Here is a 20,034-nt window from a genome sequence, read left to right as displayed (position 1 = left end):
ATAAATAAGAGTGATAATTTTTAGGACAGTCCGTCTTTTAAAATTAGTCATCACCTGGATGTTTGGTAAAAGCAAGGTAAAACGTGAGTATGTGTTGACACACTCTTTTAATATTACAAAAAAATTATTTCTCAAAATAAAAATACTTTTGTTGAATTGCATTTTGGATGGATTTTTTTTTTAAATTTTTTCAGATTCTATCGATCTTCTCGTTTCTATAAAACTGTCAACCACTTAAAACAATTTTTCTAGTTCGTGCAATCTTTTTCAATTGCATGCTGGTATAAAAAAAAAAAAAACTTTTTCCATCATGTATAAGAATAGATAGAAAGTAAAAATATTTAATTATGCATAAGTCAATCTAAATTAAAGGCGCTCCCCCCGGCACACGGGCGGGGCACAGAATCAAAACATTTGAGGCTTCTCGGGTTATGTGATCTGGGCCTTGTCTTTGGGCCATGTTAGCTGGAGTCATATGTTAGCCCAATAAAGCCGTTGCTTGGGTAGCTGGCTAATCCAGTCCAAGTTTTTTATTCATCATGTCTTTTTTTTTTTGGGCCACGGATGATGCCGTCTTGAGTTTGTGAAAAGCAACCCCGGGTCACCTCTCACAAAAAAACTAATTTCATTGATAACTTACAAAATTATGAGTTTGAATCTCGATATTTATGTAAAAACTTTGTTAATAAATAATTTATAAATACCTTTGTAAGTACTATCTAAACCTAGTACTGGTAAATCTTCGGAACCTAATTCATTTAAATTTTTCTGTTCAGAACCTAATTCAGTTAGGTGGACAAATATACTTTGGCTTCAAAGTTGTTCTTGATGAAAACATTTGCACCTTTTTTATGTGGCGGTGAATAATTTGTCACAGCAAGAATTTTATAACTAAGCAGAAATGGTTTTTCGTCTATACTGCTCAATTTTCAATATGCGTTGGGTTGTTATGAGAAAATTAAAACACTCAACGTTTTGTCGCTGCTTGCTGGAAATTGCAGGGTCTTCGGAGTCTCCGCCTGAAAAATGAAATTATTGATATGAACAGTTATTTAAAATTAATTTTGTCACATATGTTTTTCAAGTTATAATAAAATTAATCAGAAAGGCAACATGATAAAAATGTCAATCCAAAAAAATACACGTGCTGGATGTATCATTTTATAAGAAAGGCCCAAAAAAGGAGAGCGACCACCATCATTCATTGACAAGATCATGAACCTGGGCATGAAGAAATTTAGGCCATTCATCCATTTACACGCGTTGAAAAGATTTAGGGGAGAAGCTTGCATCCTGGTAGCCACGGGCCAATTATTTTAGCGATACGTTTCAGGTTTGTTTTTTTTTAAGCGCAGGAACCGAACGACTTTTATATCATTGTTTTTAAATTTTTAGTTGAATGCCCAAAAAAACCCTGCATTCCTCCGTACTATTTGTGGAAAAAAATTAATTAAGATTAGTTTTTTTCGGAAGAATCTCAAATAAATCTAGTCCAAATATCTAAATTCAAATTTAGACTTAAACTTTTTATAAATTTTTAATCAGATTGTGAGGCTTAATAAAAGATTTCTGAATGTTGTTAAATAATCAGAATGTCCCTCTTTAATTAAATAATAATAATTATTCTACCCTCTTAAGTGATCTCTCATCTTTTATGATTATCTTTTAAGACAAAAAATATATAAATTAATTTTACAGTATTTAAAATTTGTATATATAACTAAAACTATTAAAAGAATTAAAATAAAGAATGTTAAATTAGAAATATAAGTAGCATGTTAGTAAATATTTTTTATTTTCAGTTCTTATGATCTATATTAGTTTTATTTATTAGTAATGTTGAATTCAAAGGAAACATAAATTATAGCAACTTAATATTAAATATTTCTTGTAATTAAATATTTTAAAATCTTGAAAAAATATTTGCAACCTAAAAACAAAAAATATTTATTTAAAAAGCATTTGTATTATAACTTAAAATGTTTTATTAAATCTTACCCAAAAAAGTTTTATTAAAATACTTTGAAGGTTTTAGTTATATATACAAAATTTCAAACATTGGTAAATTATTTATATGTTTTTTTTTGTCTAAATATCAATAATAAGAGATGACGAACCATTTAAGAGATAAAATAATCAATTTTTATTTTTAATTTAAGATGAGCATTTTTGTCATTTAACAAGATTTGAAAATTTCTAATTAGGTCTCATATCCTAATTAAAAATTTATTAAAAATATAGGCCTGAATTTAGATATAGATATTTGGGATGGATTTAATGGGATTCTCTCTCGTTTTTTTTTGTTTACCTGAATTAATATTAGATTAAATTTTAGTAAAGGAGGAATAAATCTAATGCATAATTGCATTTTTTTTGTTGGCCAGCAGCATAATTGCATGGTATTGGTCTACTGGATTATTGGTGATGAACAGATGTTGTTGGTCATGGACGCTTGAGTTACACCTGTCAACGAAAATATTACCAGACATAAGTATATAAGGTCAAAATATTTATTAATGTTACCGAAAGTAATATATAATAATTGAGCTTAATACTACCTGATATCCTAATTATAAAAAGCTAGTTGATTAATTTAAAAAAATTAAAAAAATAAGTTAAATTAGTTATTTATAATACAGAAGTATTGTTTTTCTTAAAATATCCTTAGTAATTAAGTGTATTGGTTAAAATTACCTTTATTAAAAGGATTACCTTGACAAAAAACACATAATATGAGAGATAAAATAGATTAAGATCTTATATTTATGATTAAAATAAAAATCAAATAAGGTTTTGTATTAAGGAACGGAGGTAGTACTAATAATAATCATAATAAAGCATATTAATATTATCAATTAATAGTTTGGCAAACAAAAAAAATAACAATTAATAATAGGGAGAATTTGGAATTTAGATGCAGAGTGACAGATCAGACCAGGTCGGTCCAGGATTTGATTAGAGAGAGAAGACTGGAAAGATCGAAGCAGTTTGGGAAGAGGAAGGCGTCACACACAGTAATTGCGACTCTCTGAAGTCTGAATCCGCTTTGACCAATAATCACGCCCTCTTCGATCCACGATGCCTTCTCGAAGAAGAACCCTCTTGAAGGTCATCATTCTCGGTGATAGCGGGTCCGCCTCCCTCTCTGTTTCTATTTTCATGCAATTATGCACATCTGATTGTTCCTTCTGTGCTGCTTTGCTTTTCGATCCTAGGGTTTCTCTGTTGCAAGGGTTGGTGGGTTCTTCGGGTTTGTTGTTTTCCTCACTTTAGCAGCACTATAACTAATCCAGCCAAAGAATTTGATCTGTTTCTTCTGATTTTTCCGTTGATTTAGGTCTAGTGGAATTTTTTTTTTTTTTGGTTTTCTTTAAAAATCGTTTGAGTTCCTGCTGCGAATAACTATATATCTAGACATTGGAGGGTGTGGGACAGGAAGAGTTGAGTTATATTGCAATTTCGGATGCAATTCTCTATTTCTATATTTTAGTCATTCCGAATGGCGAGCTTATTACTCACTGGACATACGAATTTGAGATTTGCTTTTCCAAAACGTGACGAGAGATGATTCTTTCTTCTTCTTTTTTCTATTTTTTTCCCTCTTTAATACGTTAAACTTGATATTGGACTGGTCTGTGTATGTTGTTTTGTTTGTAATAGAATAAAGAGAGCTGCGATAACTCAAGCCTAATCGGATATCTTGCATTCATGTGAAGTTGATGATGCTTTACGAAAATAAAAAGATTTTACTTTTGTTTTTGACACAATTTATTTTGTGCTTTGCAGAGTGGGGAAGACATCTTTGATGAATCAGTATCCTTTGGTGCTCTGGAGCTGAAAGTTGAAACATTTTTACTTTACACATTTAAGCTCTCTATTTCGCACTACTCTGTGCAATGCTATCTTACTCTAAAGTGTGAACATCTTTATTTAGTGTATATCCTTAACATATGTAATACAGATATGTAAATAAGAAGTTTAGTAATCAGTACAAGGCAACCATTGGTGCAGACTTTTTAACCAAAGAAGTGCAGTTTGAAGATAGGCTTTTCACCTTACAGGTTTGTGAGTATAACTCTGTTTTATGGTTACATTGATTTTGTAATGCTTGAAGGTGACTGCATGCTTGAGCCATAAGGTGGTTTATATTGGGCTTAGTAGGGAGGGTGGTAAAAACCACAAACCAGGGAGTAGATTATTGCAATTGGTAGAGATCCTGTTGAACTCTTGTCTTCTTTATAATAAATAGAGGCCTCCGTCTTATGTGCTGTATTATCGTTATATACCAATTTATTATAAGACTATCAGTGGGATCGAACTTGTTAATGTGGGGTGTTATTAGTCGATACAGCTATGCATGTAAATAATTGATCATTTTATGTTTATATTAATTAATGTTGTTAGTGGCTGATTATTATTTGCATGCTTCTAGAACAGCTATAGTCAGTGTGTTCCCATTTTGTAGTATAGATATGTAAATAAGGTTAGCAATCAGGGCAAGGCGACGTTGGTCGTGGACCTCTTTTAACCAAAGAATTAGACAACCCCCCCCCCCCCCCCCCCAAAAAAAAAAAAAAAGATATAAAGGCGGAAACAAGTAGAAAGAATATGTGAGACTAGTTTCTTGTGATGACGAATGCTAAGATTTGATGTGGTTAATTTTCCACAGTGCCTATGTCTATCAAACTTACCGCACCAAGTGCAGTTGTCTCTGTGTTTGAGCTTTTTAGTCTTTGTTCCATTGTTCGATGCCTGAAATGTCTTCATGCCTATCAGTTCGTTGCTGTTTCTTAAAATAGGATGGGGTTTTGCATGACCTGTATGCTAAAGATGATTATTTTCTTACTTCTAGGCGATTGTTTGCTCCCCTGTCTATTTCTTATGTTGATATTAGGTCTTGAACATTCTGCAACCCTGCTAAGCGCTTCTAGCAGTGCTGATTTTAACCAGGATGTAATGATATTTATGAGAGAAAAATTATGTTGGCTTGCCCTGGTTTTTATGTTGAGCATCATGGATAGGGACTACAGAGATTAATTTAATAGGACAGAAGTATATTCTGTAATGGTAACTATCCTGTTAATTAGGTCTGAATCTTTAACCTGCTGTCTAAAGAGAAGCAATGGAATCTTTTTGGTGAAAGGGTGTGATTTAGCCTGTAAGAATCTCTGTAAATCACTATTAGTGGGGTACATCTGTATATGGTGTTAGCTTCTGTTTGTTGTAGAAATGATATTTGGACCGCTAAGTCAGTTTATCTTTTCTTGTGTTGATATTCTTAATTTTTCAGATTTGGGATACAGCTGGTCAGGAAAGATTCCAAAGCCTAGGAGTTGCTTTTTATCGTGGTGCTGATTGCTGTGTTCTTGTATATGATGTAAATTCAATGAAATCGTTTGAAAACCTCAACAACTGGAGAGAGGAATTTCTGATTCAGGTGTCTGCTTTCATCTATGTAGACAGATTTCTCAGTTTTTTTATTAGTTATAAATCAATGTTTTAGTGATGTTGTAACTTGGAAGATCTGGGATCACCTTGGCAGGCAAGCCCCTCGGATCCTGAGAATTTCCCATTTGTTGTTATAGGAAACAAGATAGATGTGGAAGGAGGAAACAATAGAGTGGTATGTGCTTTTCTTGACTTTGTTTTCCTTCCCTAACACACAAAACCCCCCCCCCCCAAAAAAAAAAAAACCCCCCTGACATACACAACGGACTCATTTATGCAGATGCAAAGCTTATGTCTATTGCTAAATAGATGAACAATGCTAAGAAGTTCTTGCATGCAGGTTTCAGAGAAGAAAGCTCGAGCTTGGTGTGCATCAAAAGGAAATATCCCGTATTTCGAGACATCAGCCAAGGAAGGCATTAATGTAGAAGAAGCATTCCAATGCATAGCGAAGGATGCCTTGAAAAATGGTGAAGAGGAAGAAATGTAAGTTGCTAAACATGCACTAGTATTTGGACATGCTTTGAGGTACAAGCATACAATGATGTCGCCCTTGCTCTGATATTATAATGGTGTTATGTTGGGTAGCATGCTTTGGTCTTATTGATGTTTGACTTTATTATATTCAGTTGTCTCTTGGAATCAAAAGATAAATTCATGATTGATGTATGATTTTATGGTTAAAAATGAAAGCCACAGGGCTACATCATAGTCAAGGAAACAAAATGCTGTGAGAACAAGCGAACAACCATTATTAGCTGCAAGTTAATAGTATCTACTAGATAGCATTATTAATGCAATAACTAATGCATCCTAAACACCATCAGCAGTAGTAAGAAAATTATGTTGAATGGGTTAGGCTGGTAGCATCTCTTAATCATAATCAGCCAGTGCTTATTGGTGTATGTCTCCAAGTCTGCTTATTGGTTGGAACATCTTAGCATTATTTGATATTTTGATGTGCAATGAACGATTATAGTTATTTATTTATTTATTTTTTTTGGCCAGAGGAGATAGAAATATTTTACTATGATACTGATGTCTCTTTATCATTTTTTTCTCTGTAATTTGTGGTTGCTGAAGATATCTGCCAGACACAATTGATGTTGCAACCAACACTCAGCAGCGTTCGACAGGATGTGAGTGCTAAACATATTGCTTTTTCTTGACCATAAAAATAAAGTACATTACTTGAAACTGGTCTGTTCAGCCATTGCTGGCCATGAGGCTTCATTGTACACTAGTGTCTGCTTAAAGTTTAAATTCTCTAGTGGTATTCGTTGGGTGCTTGTCTTCTTTACGTTCCCGTTAGATGAGCTTGTTCATGCTGTCTTTGGTATTCGAATATTGTCAAATAAAAGCTATGAGATAATTCTGAAGTCACTTGTTCTGCTAAGTTTTTAAAATATATTCGAATGCTGCCAGGTTTTTTTTTTTAATTAATTCCCCACTGCTTGCAGAAGGAACTTCTGAGCAATTATAGTGGCCTTTTTGTTTTCCTCAACCCATGGGATGGAATAATGGTTTCATTGAATAACAATAATAAGAAGGACGGAAACATTCATCTGAAATTAAATTATACAAATATCTGCATTCTTAAAATATGTATATTTCTACACACACCAGTGAACTTTATAAATTGAAAATGGCACATTCTGCTCGCTTACAGAGAGGGTCCTACTTTTCTTAAAAAACAGAAGAAAAGAAAATATTTACATGGAGATGGATTTTGTATATTTAGATGGAGGTATTTTCTCTCTTCTCTTTTTTTTTTCCCTGCCCTTTTCGGTTGCAATTGGAGAATGGATTTACCTTGACATTGAATTATTCGTTTTGCCAAACTGAAGATGTAACTACTTGTGGTCTGAAAAGGATGCCCTTTTCCTTTATGGTTTATATAGAATTAGGGTTTTCAAAGTCATCAAATCCTCGATTGTATCAAAAAGTTTTACAATAAAGTCAAGCATAGGTTAGGGAGTTGTTAAAGTTGACAGAAAGTTGCTAAAATGTGTCTTCGACCCAGTACTTGTTAATTTTATGTTAGGCATTCATAAAACATGCATGACTATATTTGATCGGCTTGCAAAGATTTTGGGAAATCAGTGGTGCTAAATTTGTTGGAGCAGAACCAGATGGTTCAAACAGGATGCCCGGCCTGATGTTTCAACCCGGTTAGTTGGACCTGTCTTTATGGGTTGACGTGGCCCACATTGTTGGGCCTACCTAGGTTTTAAAAAAAAAATTCTCTCTGAAAAAGAGGCATCTCCATTGAATATCCAACAGAATCCTAAACAGTGCATTAATGTTCCACTAACTCTGCTAATAATTTGTTTGATTAAAATAAAAAAAAGAACGTGATAAAATTATTTTAGCTAATTGCATTTAATTGATAGTGGCAAGTGTTTATTCAGCGTCAAGTTGGCAAAATAAATGCTACTCCGATCCTAATTATAAGACCCAATTGACTTATTTGAGGAGATTAAGGAAGTAAGTTAAGTTGGTTATTTATAATAAATAAGTGTTGTCATTCCTAAAATATCCTTGCTAATTAAGTATATTGGCTAAAACTATCATTATTAGAAGGATTATCTTGGAAAAAAATACATAAATATAAGAGAGAAAATGGATTGGGTCTTATAATTAGGACCAAATAAAAAGTCAAATTGGGTCTTATAATAAGGACCGGAGGAGTATAATTTTTTCTTTTGTTTTAACCTGCATATAGTTTTTCACTTCGCTGGTCTTGCATTCGGAGGTCAAAAAGTTTGTCGTATTACCAACCATTTTCGGGAGTTTTTAAGCAAAAATTTTTATATGCTGGTATTACCGACCATTTTTTGGAAGTTTTTAACAAAAATTTTATATATGCTGTGTCTATAGAGTAGCTTTTTAATCTGGTGCAACATGCAAATCGATTACTAACACACGTTGCTTGGAAAATCAAAAGTCATCTCGAGAATATTTCAATGGTTAAAAGCAGTTTGCAATGCTCAAAATTCATTTGCCAAAATTTAATCTGAGTCAGTCCTCTACTGCTTTATATGAAGCTCGTTTTATAATGTAAATTGTATTATAAAATAAGTCTTATATTAAAAATCATATAAGTGTTTTTCAAAAGTTACAAACAATTTTAACTCTTTAAGTTGCTTTCTGATGATATAAACTTGTTTGTGTTATTTTTCAAACAACTTTCAGCTTATATTTATTTTTATGTACGATTTTTATTCTTTTTTCACTAGATCAAATAAAATCTTTGTTTTTTTTAAATACCAAATTTAAATAAAATTTTTATGATAATTAACTTGAAACATTCAATTAAGTGATAATCAAGAGTTTTGAGACTCACCCTCTTCGAATTGTGATCTGTCAAAATTTACTTGGAAGGGTTTAAAAAATAAGGCAAGTATATTCTGTAAAGGGATATTCACAGTGTTTAGGTATCATTAATTAAATATAGCAGCAAAATTAGCAGACGATGATTATAACAAGATTAGATTAAATTAATATAATTAACAATCATTTAAGCATATTTTGCTTCCAAAACAAGTTGGGATGGATGAAGCATCAATGAAAGAAGGCAGTGAGAGTTGTAAAGATGATGATAAGAGAGGAAAGATCCATCTTTGAACCTCTTTTGAAGTTACTCTGAACTTTAACAGATAGTTATTGTTCTTGCAAATTATATTATTATATGATTTGGGCCAATTTACCGAAACAAAAACATTTTTCCAAGCACCTTGATTGTGTCAATAATATGTAAATAGAGAAATCTTTTTCCCTTTATTAATTGAGAATGAAAGAAACCAATAGGGTTGAGTCTAGTAGAAGGGGCTAGTCTCCCACAACGTGGTGAACCAAGGTTCGAATTCCCGTTAGGAGAGGTGTCCATATTTAGTGCCCAACAGTGTCTTGAATAGGATTACCTCCAATAGGAGGATACCTATGTTTTAGCAAAAAAAATTGAGAATGAAAGAAGGATCATGTAAAGTATGGCAGAAACAAGACGAGAAAAAGACAGTAATAATGATAACAATGAGAAAGTCGCTCTGGGATTAGTTTTAATTTCACTCGATGGATCTAAATTGTAAGATTCATATAAGGAGCAGAAGAAGAAAAAGAGAATAATACACATAGAAGCTTGCAGAATAACACTCAATAGCTTTATTTAATATATAATAACTCATGATTTTATTCTGACACATTTTTCAAACACTTTCTAGAAAACATGACAAACCATGAGGTTACACATACAGCCTCCTTAACCTTCATGCTTGAGGACTATTCTTAATATTCACTGATTTCATAAACCAACACACATTCAACCAAGGGTCGAGGCCATTTTTCACGTCATCATTGCAAGCAAAGATGGCAGGTCTTTGATAAGTTTTTTCTCTTCATGGCCAACATCATCATTGATGTATGATGTAATACTAGGTCTGGGCTCAAAATCTTCAATAAAATTTTTCTCTTGGGCATCAAGTTTGCCATTGTTGTATGATGTCACGCTAGGCCTAGGCTCAAAGTCTTCAGTAAATCTATTCTCCTGGGCATCAAGATTGCCGTTGTTGTATGATGTTGTGCTCGGTCTGGGATTCAAATCTTTGGTAAATCTTTTTTCACGAGCACCAAGATTGCCGTTGTTGTACGATGTTATACTAGGTCTGGGCTCAAAATCTTCATTAAATTTTTTTTTATGGACGCCAAGATTGCCGTTGTTGTATGATGTTACACTAGGTCTGGGCTCAAAATCTTTGATGAATGCTTTTCCTTGTGCGCTAAGATCGCCATTGTTGTAAGATGTAACACTAGGCCTTGGCTCAAAGTCGCTGTGATGAGTAGCAGTAGCAGGGTGTTTGGCTTCAAGAGCCTCAGCTTCATCACATTTGTGATTCAATCCTTCAACATGGTCGTGGGATTGGACCGAAAGATTATGATGAAGAAGGCCTTGTATTGCTTCAGGCATGGCCTCATCTTTCATCACCATTCTCCAGTATTCGCCACCGTCTTTTCTTGAAGCTGCTGGATCTGCCAACTACTCCACAACAAAGAGTTGGACTATCATATAAACATACATGATTTAATCCAAAAAATTGGCTGATATATGTGTGTGACATATTACAAAATCGTATAAATAGAAGTCCAAACTTGCGTTTCAGAAACAAGTTAATCAAACAAGATAAGTATGTGCCCCCGCAGACAAAAGCGTTTAGGTTAAAATTTGTGTGGTAATCAGAAGAAGTTAGGCCCAAGCAAAAAAAAAAAAAGGGTTAATATCTGAGGCTTTTTCGTGCCAGTTAAGATCTGAGCTGTTGAACTGAAGAAGATGATAAGATGCAACTCCCGTCGTTGGCCAAAAAAAAAAAAGATGCAACTCCTGTCCTAAATGTAGGAGCTAGACAAGAAGTTAGTTTTACTCCTAAATGTGATATCTTAATCTATTTTATTTCTTATATCTATTTTTTTAAACTAATCAATCTAACTTATAATCTGATGTATAGTCAAATGTTACATATGTATATTTTAAGGAGATCACATTTGTTAGAATTAAGTAATTTATTTAGTTTTCGATTCTTAATCTACTCAAATCAGTTAAGTAGTTCTTATTAAAGACCAAATGAGTATTATCTAATTAATACATGCCAAGAAGATTTGATTAATACTCCCTTAAGTCCGTAATATAGGAACTAATTAATTAGGAGTTTGATTTAATTTTAAATATAAGACCTCATTTTACTTTGTCTTTCATATTTAGTATGATTTTTTTCAAAACTAATTTACCTAACTTATGAACTAATATATAATTTATTATTATATAGAAGCATTTTAATTAGTAAAGTTATAAATTTATCCTACAAAAGAGTGATTATTTATTTTATCGTAAATAAAAGTATGTGTCTATGTGATCTGGCTCTACATAAGAAGTATTACAACAATATGTGTGTGTGAGAGATCTGGCTTTACTAAGCAGGGCTTTGATAAGATAGTAATAACAAAATTAACGTGAAATGATTATGAAGTAAATTGAAATTACTGCATTAATTAAATATAAAGAGGGGGATGAATTAAAAGAAGAGTTATTAAGATCATAGGAAGAGTAGGAAAACATACCAAGAAAAAGAAGAGAGGAAGGAAGGCAAAAGCTGAAGCTTTCATGTTTTCAAAAACTTAAGAGAGTGTGCAACTTTTTTCTGTGGCTCTTCAAGTCGTGCGGCTCCATTGTATTTATGGGCAACGAGGCGTGTTGATGAATTATTAGCTTGCATATTTTATGTATAAATTAGTGGAAAATATCGACAATAATATAATTGATAAAGTTGGTCTGCAATATACTGTCACATTTTTCTTATTACTTGTGCCGCGCAATTTTTCAAGTCAATTGATATGAGTTGGTTGAATTATTGATTAGAATTGATAAGACTTACAAAGTAAAATAAATCCTAAAATTATCTTCTAGGATTTGTTGTTTTAGTGATCTGATCTCTACTCGATTCTTAATCATATGTAATGCAGGTAATTGGAACTCAAGGTCGATTAACGTAAATAACAATAAAGTATTTTTTTAATTTTAACCACTCTTTCAGCTTCTTTTAAAATGTATTCAAGTCCTCGTTTTTATTTTTTTTTCTAGCATAATTTCTTCTTCATATTACCAATTATTGGTCATTATATGTTCCGCTTAATATGTCATTTCTCATTTGAAAGCTCAAAGAGAACGTTGATATAAAAATGAACTCGATGGTCAGAAATTATTATAGTGTAGCACGTTGGCTTAACCCTAGGAAAATATTTTTTCATTGCTTCTAGCTAGGTGAGACTGTAATATATAGTTATGGAATCTCTATGCCTTTAAAAAAATAAAAATATTATTGCTCCCTTCCCTTTTAAACGAAGTGCTATATAGATAATTAATTTAATTATCTAAATTAAACTAGTTCACTGTGAAAAAAATACGGTGATTTTTCTAAAATATCCTGCTATGAAAACTATCCCTATTGATTGTACCATTTTCAATCCTTAATATAAAAGTTAACTAACAAATTTGGAGACATTAAAGAAATCAAATAAATAAGCTAATTATAACAAATGTGATGTTATCCCTCTAAAATACGCTTGTACAACACTAATATTAATAAGTTTATAATTAAATTAAGTAAATTAGTTTAAAATAATAATAAATATCATAAACAAAGTTGATTAACATCTTATATTAAGAACCAAATTCAATACTCAATTAGTTGTTATATTAGAAGCTAGAAGCAATAATTTGAAATAAAACTAAAAAATAAAACTTGAACGTGATGATACTCTTGAGTCATGCATATCAGTTATATCTTGCTGTTGGAAAATAATTGACAATACGTTGATATTGTCGATTCATCATTTCACTACTTTACATAGGATCACTGTGAATGTCACTTGACAAAAACAACTTTGGTAATTAATAATTACTGGCTCTGATCCTCAATACTACTTTCGGTTTTAAATATAATAGTTAGTTAAAAATTTATTTTAGTCTTAATTATAAAATCTTAATCAATTTTATCTCTCATATTTATTTATTTTTTTTCAAAACAGCCCCATAGCAATTACACATATTAATTAAAAATTTTATTCTAATGCAAATGATTAACAAATATTTTAAGAAAGACAACACCTATTTATGATAAATAATTAATTTAACTAACTTTTTTAATACTAGTTATCTAGCTGTTATTTTAAGGACCAGAAGTAGTACTACAACATCCACTTAAATATTTTAATAAATCAAAAAATTAGTTAAATTAATTATTTGTTGAAAATTTGTGTTGGTTTGGTTTTGTTAAAATACATTCTTAAATCGTTGGCGTCGAAATAACTTTTTTATGCAAACCTTTTTAACATATGCAATTAACAGAGATAACTTAAAAAATGGTGAGGTGGTAACAAAATAAATTAATATCTTATATTTAAGATAAAACCCAACTCTTTAACTAGCTCTTATATTAGAAATTAGGAATAATTAAATCACACATGTTCAAGCAAAATAACAAATTTTTCATGTGTTCCGGCCCTGATCCAGGTGATAATTAAATTAATAAATTTCTCTTTCAACTTTATATGTTCATTCACAAGGAAACAACTTTGGGTAAACAAATGAGAATTGAATCTCATAAAATCTCATATATTATTATTAAAAGCTAAGTTGCGTCTATAATTTGGATTACCCCTTTGGCAGGCCACCATCTCCCACTTATTTGCTTTCCTCATTTGAAAGCTCAAAGTAATATAAATGAATTCGATGAGGAAAAAGTACTTAAGCATGTTTAACACAATGAAAATATCGGCCGTAAATCACGCCATTCTGAAAAGATTCTTGGACATGGCAGCTCTTAAAATATTTGTTCTGAGATTATTCAGAATAAATTATAATAACAGAGGTATAAGAAACACATTTTGTTTATAAAAGATGTAACTATAACATTGTGATTAATTTTCCATTTTAAAACATATCATTGTACTCAAAAAGAATTATATAATGTAGTTCACAAAAAAAAAAGAATTATATAATGTAACTAAATGGTTTTTTTAAATCTTTGCACTAATATCTTATATTATACTTGTTTTTGAACCCGGTTATTAGTTCATTTGTTTCAATAATGTCGGCCTGTGATTTTAATTTAATCAATTCTTAATCTATCTTAACTACTCCATGCTGAGCAAAATTGGAGGGTATTCTAGTCCATTTCATTGATTTAATTACTTTATGTTAACAAGCTTTGATTTCTAGTAGCCAATTAAATGAGCTCCATATCAATTTAAATAGTATTTTCTTTTCTTTTATAATCAAGATGATGTGGATACGCACTTTGATCAAATTAGCTGAATAAATTTTAAATTTAAGAAATATGAGTGTGGTGATAACATATAATAATGAAGATGTGTAAGTCCAAAGAATTCATGCCCTACCATTCATTAATCTGCACAAACACAACCATACGTATTCACGTGGTGGGCAAAACCACATAATCATACATAGGGCTAGTAATATGGATCAATCTGCGGGTTGTGAGTTGGCCCGTAATGGGTTGAGTCTATGGCGGGCTAAGCTGAAAAGAATCGTTTGAAGGCAGGTTGGCTTCTAGCCAACCCTAACCCCTTAGCAAACCGTCAACATTTATTTATTTATTTATTTTGAAATTTTTATTTTATTTTTTAATATTTTTTTCTTATACAAGATCCAAAAAAAATAATAAATTTTTTGCTTTTTCTTTGAAATATTTAATTGAAAGTACTAGATAAATTATATAAGTATTTTTTTAAATTTTTTAGATAGGATATAATATATAATAATATAATTATAATAATTAAGAAACTTTAAAAAATAAAAAAATAAATGTGGGTTAGCCCTCAAGTTGGCCCAGGTTACGGATTTGGTAGTGTAGATTAAAAAGGCTCATTTAGTGGAAAAGCCAACCCTAACCAACCATTTTTTACGGGTTAGACTTGCGCATGCAACCCATATTACCAATTCTAATCATGCATAATCTTCATCATTGACATAAACGAAAATGGTCCATAAATAAATTATATTTTCAATCGCAAAAAGAATTAAAAATACAATTAGATAATTTCATAGACCCAAATTTTGTTGTCAATAGAGGAACTTTTTTAACAGGTTTTACAAAATTAACCTAAACCTTTTAGTTTTTACTTTTAAAAGGAATTGAGAAGGTTTGCTATAAACTTTGAAGGCCGTCAAATCAAATTATTTGTAGATAAGCCAAGACATAGAGCAACAGTTTTTTCCAAAAAAAAAATTATCAGATATAAAATTAAACGAATCGCATTATTTATAAACCATGAACAATATGATATATCTCAAATTTTAAGCAAAACACCGATAACTTGTCTAGTAGTTAATTATTAGTAGTAGAAATGCTATTTGCTGATATCATAATAATCTCATTTAGATGTCTCCCATCTTACATGGATTGGTTCCGTAAATTGAACAGAGACTTAATTTAAATCAAATTAAATGCTCATTGAAAACATGAGTGACAGCAACTCATGTGCTAATTGGAATTACTGTAACTACTCTTTAATTTTTGAATGTCTCTCCAAGATTGATTTATTAGTTGACTTGCAAGTTGCAACTTCTTTCCTATTGGGGGAAAAATATATTTATTTAAAATCAGATTGCAACCTAGCTAACCTGCATAGGAAAACTGATTAGAGTCTCTTTCTTGAGGTCTTTTCAGAAGAAGTTGAACAGAAGAGCAAAGATTCATTTTGATTCCAGAAGAATTATGGGTGTGAAGTTTATATCTTGGACCCTCTTTCTTAATCTTCTACTTGAGATGGTAAAGTTATTCATTTTACTTGAAACTCTGAAAGCTTCTCTGCTGTATGGTTTCTGAGAAAATTAGTAATACTTTTCCTTTCCTTTTCTTTCAAATCATTTAACAGAGTTGTTATGGAAGTGAAGGAGCCATGGAAATGGGTGGAGGGCATATGGATCATCATCATATGGACCCTTCAGTAATGGTGTTCTTCACATTAAAAGACTTAAAGATTGGGAAAACAATGCCCATTCATTTCCCCAAGAGAGATCCTTCAGCCTCACCAAAGTTTTGGCCCAGAGAGGAAGCTGATTCAATTCCTTTCTCATTAAATCAACTGCCAAATCTTCTGAAACACTTCTTTTTCTCCAAAGATTCTCCTCAAGCTGCGGCCATGGAAAACACTCTCAGAGAGTGTGAGAGCAAGACCATCAAAGGAGAGATCAAGCTCTGTGCTACTTCTTTAGAATCCATGCTTGACTTCGCTCAGGAAATGATTGGTTCAGGATCTGGAATCCAGGTGATGTCTATATATATAAATCTTCAATAACACAGTCAAATTATAGTAATCACATAGCACAGTGTTAATAATTTTCTTTTGTTCTGGGTCCGCAGGCATTCAGTACTTCTCACAAAACCAAGTCAAGTGTGAATTTCCAGAACTACACAATCTTGGAAATCCTAGCGGAGATCCCAGCACCAAAGATGGTGGCTTGCCACACAATGCCATACCCTTATGCAGTTTTCTACTGCCATAGCCAGAAAAGTGAGAATAGGGTTTATAAGATATCATTGGTTGGTGAAAATGGTGATAAGGTTGAAGCTATGGTTGTTTGTCACTTGGACACATCCCAGTGGAGCCCTACACATATTTCCTTTAGGGTTCTTAAAGTTGTTCCTGGAAGCTCTTCTGTGTGCCATTTCTTCCCAGCAGATCATCTCATCTTTGTCCCTAAACTGCAAACCCAGGGCTTTTCAAGCATGTGACTTAGCTTCTGCAATTTTACCCTCTTCTAATTAATTATATATCTATGTATTTGAATAATGTCAAGTTTTAAATAAAAAAGGAGGTAATTCTAAGCTACTTGATGTGTTATGATAGTGAGGAGTGTGGACTTGCTTTAGCAGGGTGTCTTTAAGTTGATCATGTATCTCTCCTTTCATGTATGACAAGTAAAATATTATTGTTAATAATGTTCTAAATTATGAGAGGGATATCTATTATGGTAGCTAATTTCTAATATTAAATAAATTAATTAAATTAGTTATTAGTAACAAACAAGTGTTAGTTTTCCCAAACTATTCTTTAATCATGTGCATTAAATATAATTAACTATAATGAAAACCCTATATATTAGAATACAAAATTAATTGAGGTCTTGTATTTAGAATTAAAGCAAAACCTCTTGTCTAACTCCTATATATTTTGGGTCCATAGATAGTAATAATATAGTTTCTTCCTTGTTTGGGACACTTTTATACTTTACCGGACAGGCAGACAATACTCCTCTTACATATTTATTTTGTATAATGTAAAATCATTTAAAATAAGTTAAACCAATTATCCAGTCTCTTGATAATCGTTGGTTTAGTTCGCCGTATTCATGTAGGTTCCTTCCTTGTTCATTTCTGTCGCTATGGCTATTCACTTACAAGATATATTTTTAACATTTTAATTTTGTTTTGGTGATAATTTTTAACATTTTAATTTCCACGTTGGTTCTGCGTAAAACCAACATAGATTCAAATTTTGCAACCAAAAAAAAAATCAATACTTTGTCAAAGTAGATCACTTAATTTACACATTAAGAAAGAAAAAAAAATGGCCATAGATGAAATCCATTGTCGTCAAGTACTCATTTGATTAAGAATTTATTTGGTTTCACGTGTTGAAATCCACCAAAACCATAGTTTGATTGTTTTAACACACTCTTATTTATAAATTCTCTCGGTGCTGATATGAAGAGGTATTGAAATTAATTGTCTAAATTAAAAGCTAAAATGATACTAATATATGTATATTGGCAGATCGACCGGTAAAAACCTAACACATCGTCTGTCACTTTCGAATAATGAATGAATTTTACCGGGGCCCTTGTGAATAAAGTTTTATTAATATATTTCTTTTTAATGATATCATGGAATTGGAGATAAGTATGCTGCAACAAAAAATCAATTCAGTAGGTATCATTGATCATTCCATTATTCCTATTATAAAGAGTACAAATTAAACTGGTGATCGGTCACCATCTCCCATTCTTATTTTTTTGATTAGATCATAATTAAAGATTCCATTATGACTAATTATGTTTTTGTTAGAAAACAGTGAAAGTAATAAACATGGATAACGTGGCCAGTTATCAGACTAATAAAGTAATTGGCCAACATGCACGTTATATATGTGTATATAACCAATAAGCAATTAATGTTATATACTTCTTCATTAAAGGATGGACATTATTTCATCTTTTGATGTTCATGAGATCTTTATAAAATCTAGTTGATTAATATAAGGAGATTAGGAAAGTTACTATAAATTATTTTAAAATATTTATATTTATCGTATTTCTCCAAACTGATTTGACTCGCTTATAAATTAATATATAATTTAGTACTCCTCTTATCCTTAATATAAAAGCTATTTAACTAATTTGATTAGATTAAAAAAATTAGGTAAGTTAGTTAATTATAAGAAATGTGACACATTTTTTTTAAAAAACACCATAGTCATTTTTCTTAATACCCCCCTCTTTTTTCTACTTGATTATGGTTGAGGGAGTATCCATAGGGATAATTTAGAGAAAATTGATAAATATGATAAATGGGTCTTATATTTAGGACCAAAACCAACTCAACAATTAAGTCCTATATTAAGGACCGGAGGAGTAATATACATAAATATTTTAGAGAGATTACATAACATATATTATAATTAAGTAATTTAGTATCTTCTTTAATTTTTTTTAAATTAGTCAATTAGGTTTTATGTTTAAGATCAAGGTTGTATAAAACATGCAATAAAGTGAATTATTACTACCATTTTCTTTATGAATATATCAATCACAAAACATGGAGTTAATGAATTATGGAAGATGATGTCAGTTTGATCATATCCGTCGACACAAAAATTTAGCAAAATATAATGAGAACCTTATATAGGGAACTTTTTTTTTTTTTAAATTATCACCTGATGAATAATTCATCGATTAATACTCAAAATTGTTATTATTTTTATAGGAAAATTGGCATCCTTTCTATTCACGACTCCTTTCCCGTGTTTAGTTTATGCCTATGACAAATAACAATGGGCAATCATGCAATATTATGCACACACATACGTATGTGAGTGTGTGTCTATATATATATATATATATGCTTGTTTATTCAGGCAAGATCAGCTTTATGGTTGCTTATTCAGACAAGAACTTCATGCTGTTGTTTTTATCCGATTTTAAAGAACGCGACATTCATAATGTGCCAAGATCATCAATCAACGCATATTACGATTACCCCACTTGGATTCTTCTTTCTCTTTTTCTCTACCTCTTTCCTTTTTGTAAGAAGAGAGAAAAAATATACTCATCCGGTCCTAAATATAAAACTTATTTTGTAGTGTAATATTCTACATTAGAAAGCCTATCAAGAGAAGTGGGGATAAGTCCAAAGAGCTTTCCCACGTAATAGGCCAAATTTTTTTAGAACGAGCTCTTCCTTTAAATTTAGCTTTGTAAAGTGCACTCTTATTGAGATGCCAATATTCACAAAGAAGGCTATACATGGAGGGTTCTCAACGCCAAAAAGTCAAGTGAAGTTTTTTATTGGGTTTATAAGGTTTATAAGTTCAACAGACTCTTCGCCTAATAAGTTAATTTTTTGAGATGAGCTCCTCCTTTATATTTGTACTTGTAACATCTACTTAATAATTATCTCTAATACTTAATATAATAACTAATTAACTAATTTTTATAGATTAAAAAAGTTAAATAAATAAATTATAATAAATATGACATATCTTTCTAAAATATGTTGTACAATATTAGATTATATACATCAATTTGAGTTAAACAAATTAATTTTGAAAAAAATTATAAATACAAGAAATAAAATGAATTAATATCCTGTGCTCTGTATTAGGGAGTAGAGGAATATATACTTGTATAAAAATAGACAAAAAGAAAAAAGAGAATAAAATTGTGCAAGAAATGCTGATATTAAAAAATGACATTAATTAAGACAAATCAATTTTCAGAGGTGCCACAGTCATGCA

The 20,034-nt window shown here is 31.2% G+C and overlaps 3 protein-coding genes across 3 annotated transcripts; 2 read left to right on the top strand and 1 right to left on the bottom strand.

Moving 5' to 3' along the window:
- The first annotated feature begins 2,932 nt into the window (after nt 1–2,932).
- LOC114725520 (ras-related protein RABG3f) lies at nt 2,933–6,854 on the top strand. The gene is made up of 7 exons (XM_028912042.1): nt 2,933–3,131; nt 3,787–3,813; nt 3,962–4,061; nt 5,291–5,437; nt 5,543–5,623; nt 5,789–5,934; nt 6,532–6,854. Exons 1-7 carry the CDS (start codon nt 3,079–3,081, stop codon nt 6,596–6,598), a joined length of 621 nt encoding a protein of 206 aa, XP_028767875.1. The 5' UTR covers nt 2,933–3,078; the 3' UTR covers nt 6,599–6,854.
- Nucleotides 6,855–9,636: 2,782 nt separating this feature from the next.
- LOC114725574 (organ-specific protein S2-like) lies at nt 9,637–11,636 on the bottom strand. Its single transcript, XM_028912104.1, has 2 exons — nt 11,557–11,636; nt 9,637–10,480 (listed from the first exon to the last, which is right to left on the bottom strand). The coding sequence occupies exons 1-2, from the start codon at nt 11,599–11,601 to the stop codon at nt 9,791–9,793; spliced, it is 735 nt and encodes a 244-aa protein (XP_028767937.1). The 5' UTR covers nt 11,602–11,636; the 3' UTR covers nt 9,637–9,790.
- A 4,001-nt stretch (nt 11,637–15,637) lies between these two features.
- On the top strand, nt 15,638–16,958 carry LOC114725573 (BURP domain-containing protein BNM2A-like). The gene is made up of 3 exons (XM_028912103.1): nt 15,638–15,788; nt 15,895–16,287; nt 16,383–16,958. The coding sequence occupies exons 1-3, from the start codon at nt 15,735–15,737 to the stop codon at nt 16,752–16,754; spliced, it is 819 nt and encodes a 272-aa protein (XP_028767936.1). The 5' UTR covers nt 15,638–15,734; the 3' UTR covers nt 16,755–16,958.
- The last annotated feature ends 3,076 nt before the right edge of the window (nt 16,959–20,034 follow it).

The sequence above is a fragment of the Neltuma alba genome, unplaced genomic scaffold (assembly GCF_004799145.2).
Source record: "Neltuma alba isolate B1F8T4 unplaced genomic scaffold, ASM479914v2 tig00012255_pilon, whole genome shotgun sequence".
Lineage (NCBI taxonomy): Eukaryota > Viridiplantae > Streptophyta > Magnoliopsida > Fabales > Fabaceae > Neltuma > Neltuma alba.
Note: the sequence above shows the minus strand (reverse complement) of the source record. Positions and strands in the feature narration are given on the sequence as shown.

What these genes read in the sequence shown, in the direction of transcription:
- LOC114725520 (XM_028912042.1), top strand. Translation starts at nt 3,079, where the DNA reads ATGCCTTCTCGAAGAAGAACCCTCTTGAAGGTCATCATTCTCGGTGAT. An exon ending in GAGAGGAATTTCTGATTCAG is followed by an intron (nt 5,438 to 5,542) that starts GTGTCTGCTTTC and finishes TCACCTTGGCAG; the next exon opens with GCAAGCCCCTCGGATCCTGA. An exon ending in AAGGAGGAAACAATAGAGTG is followed by an intron (nt 5,624 to 5,788) that starts GTATGTGCTTTT and finishes TCTTGCATGCAG; the next exon opens with GTTTCAGAGAAGAAAGCTCG.
- LOC114725574 (XM_028912104.1), bottom strand. Translation starts at nt 11,601, where the DNA reads ATGAAAGCTTCAGCTTTTGCCTTCCTTCCTCTCTTCTTTTTCTTG. An exon ending in TTCCTCTCTTCTTTTTCTTG is followed by an intron (nt 10,481 to 11,556) that starts GTATGTTTTCCT and finishes GTTGTGGAGTAG; the next exon opens with TTGGCAGATCCAGCAGCTTC.
- LOC114725573 (XM_028912103.1), top strand. Translation starts at nt 15,735, where the DNA reads ATGGGTGTGAAGTTTATATCTTGGACCCTCTTTCTTAATCTTCTACTT. An exon ending in TTAATCTTCTACTTGAGATG is followed by an intron (nt 15,789 to 15,894) that starts GTAAAGTTATTC and finishes ATCATTTAACAG; the next exon opens with AGTTGTTATGGAAGTGAAGG. An exon ending in GTTCAGGATCTGGAATCCAG is followed by an intron (nt 16,288 to 16,382) that starts GTGATGTCTATA and finishes CTGGGTCCGCAG; the next exon opens with GCATTCAGTACTTCTCACAA.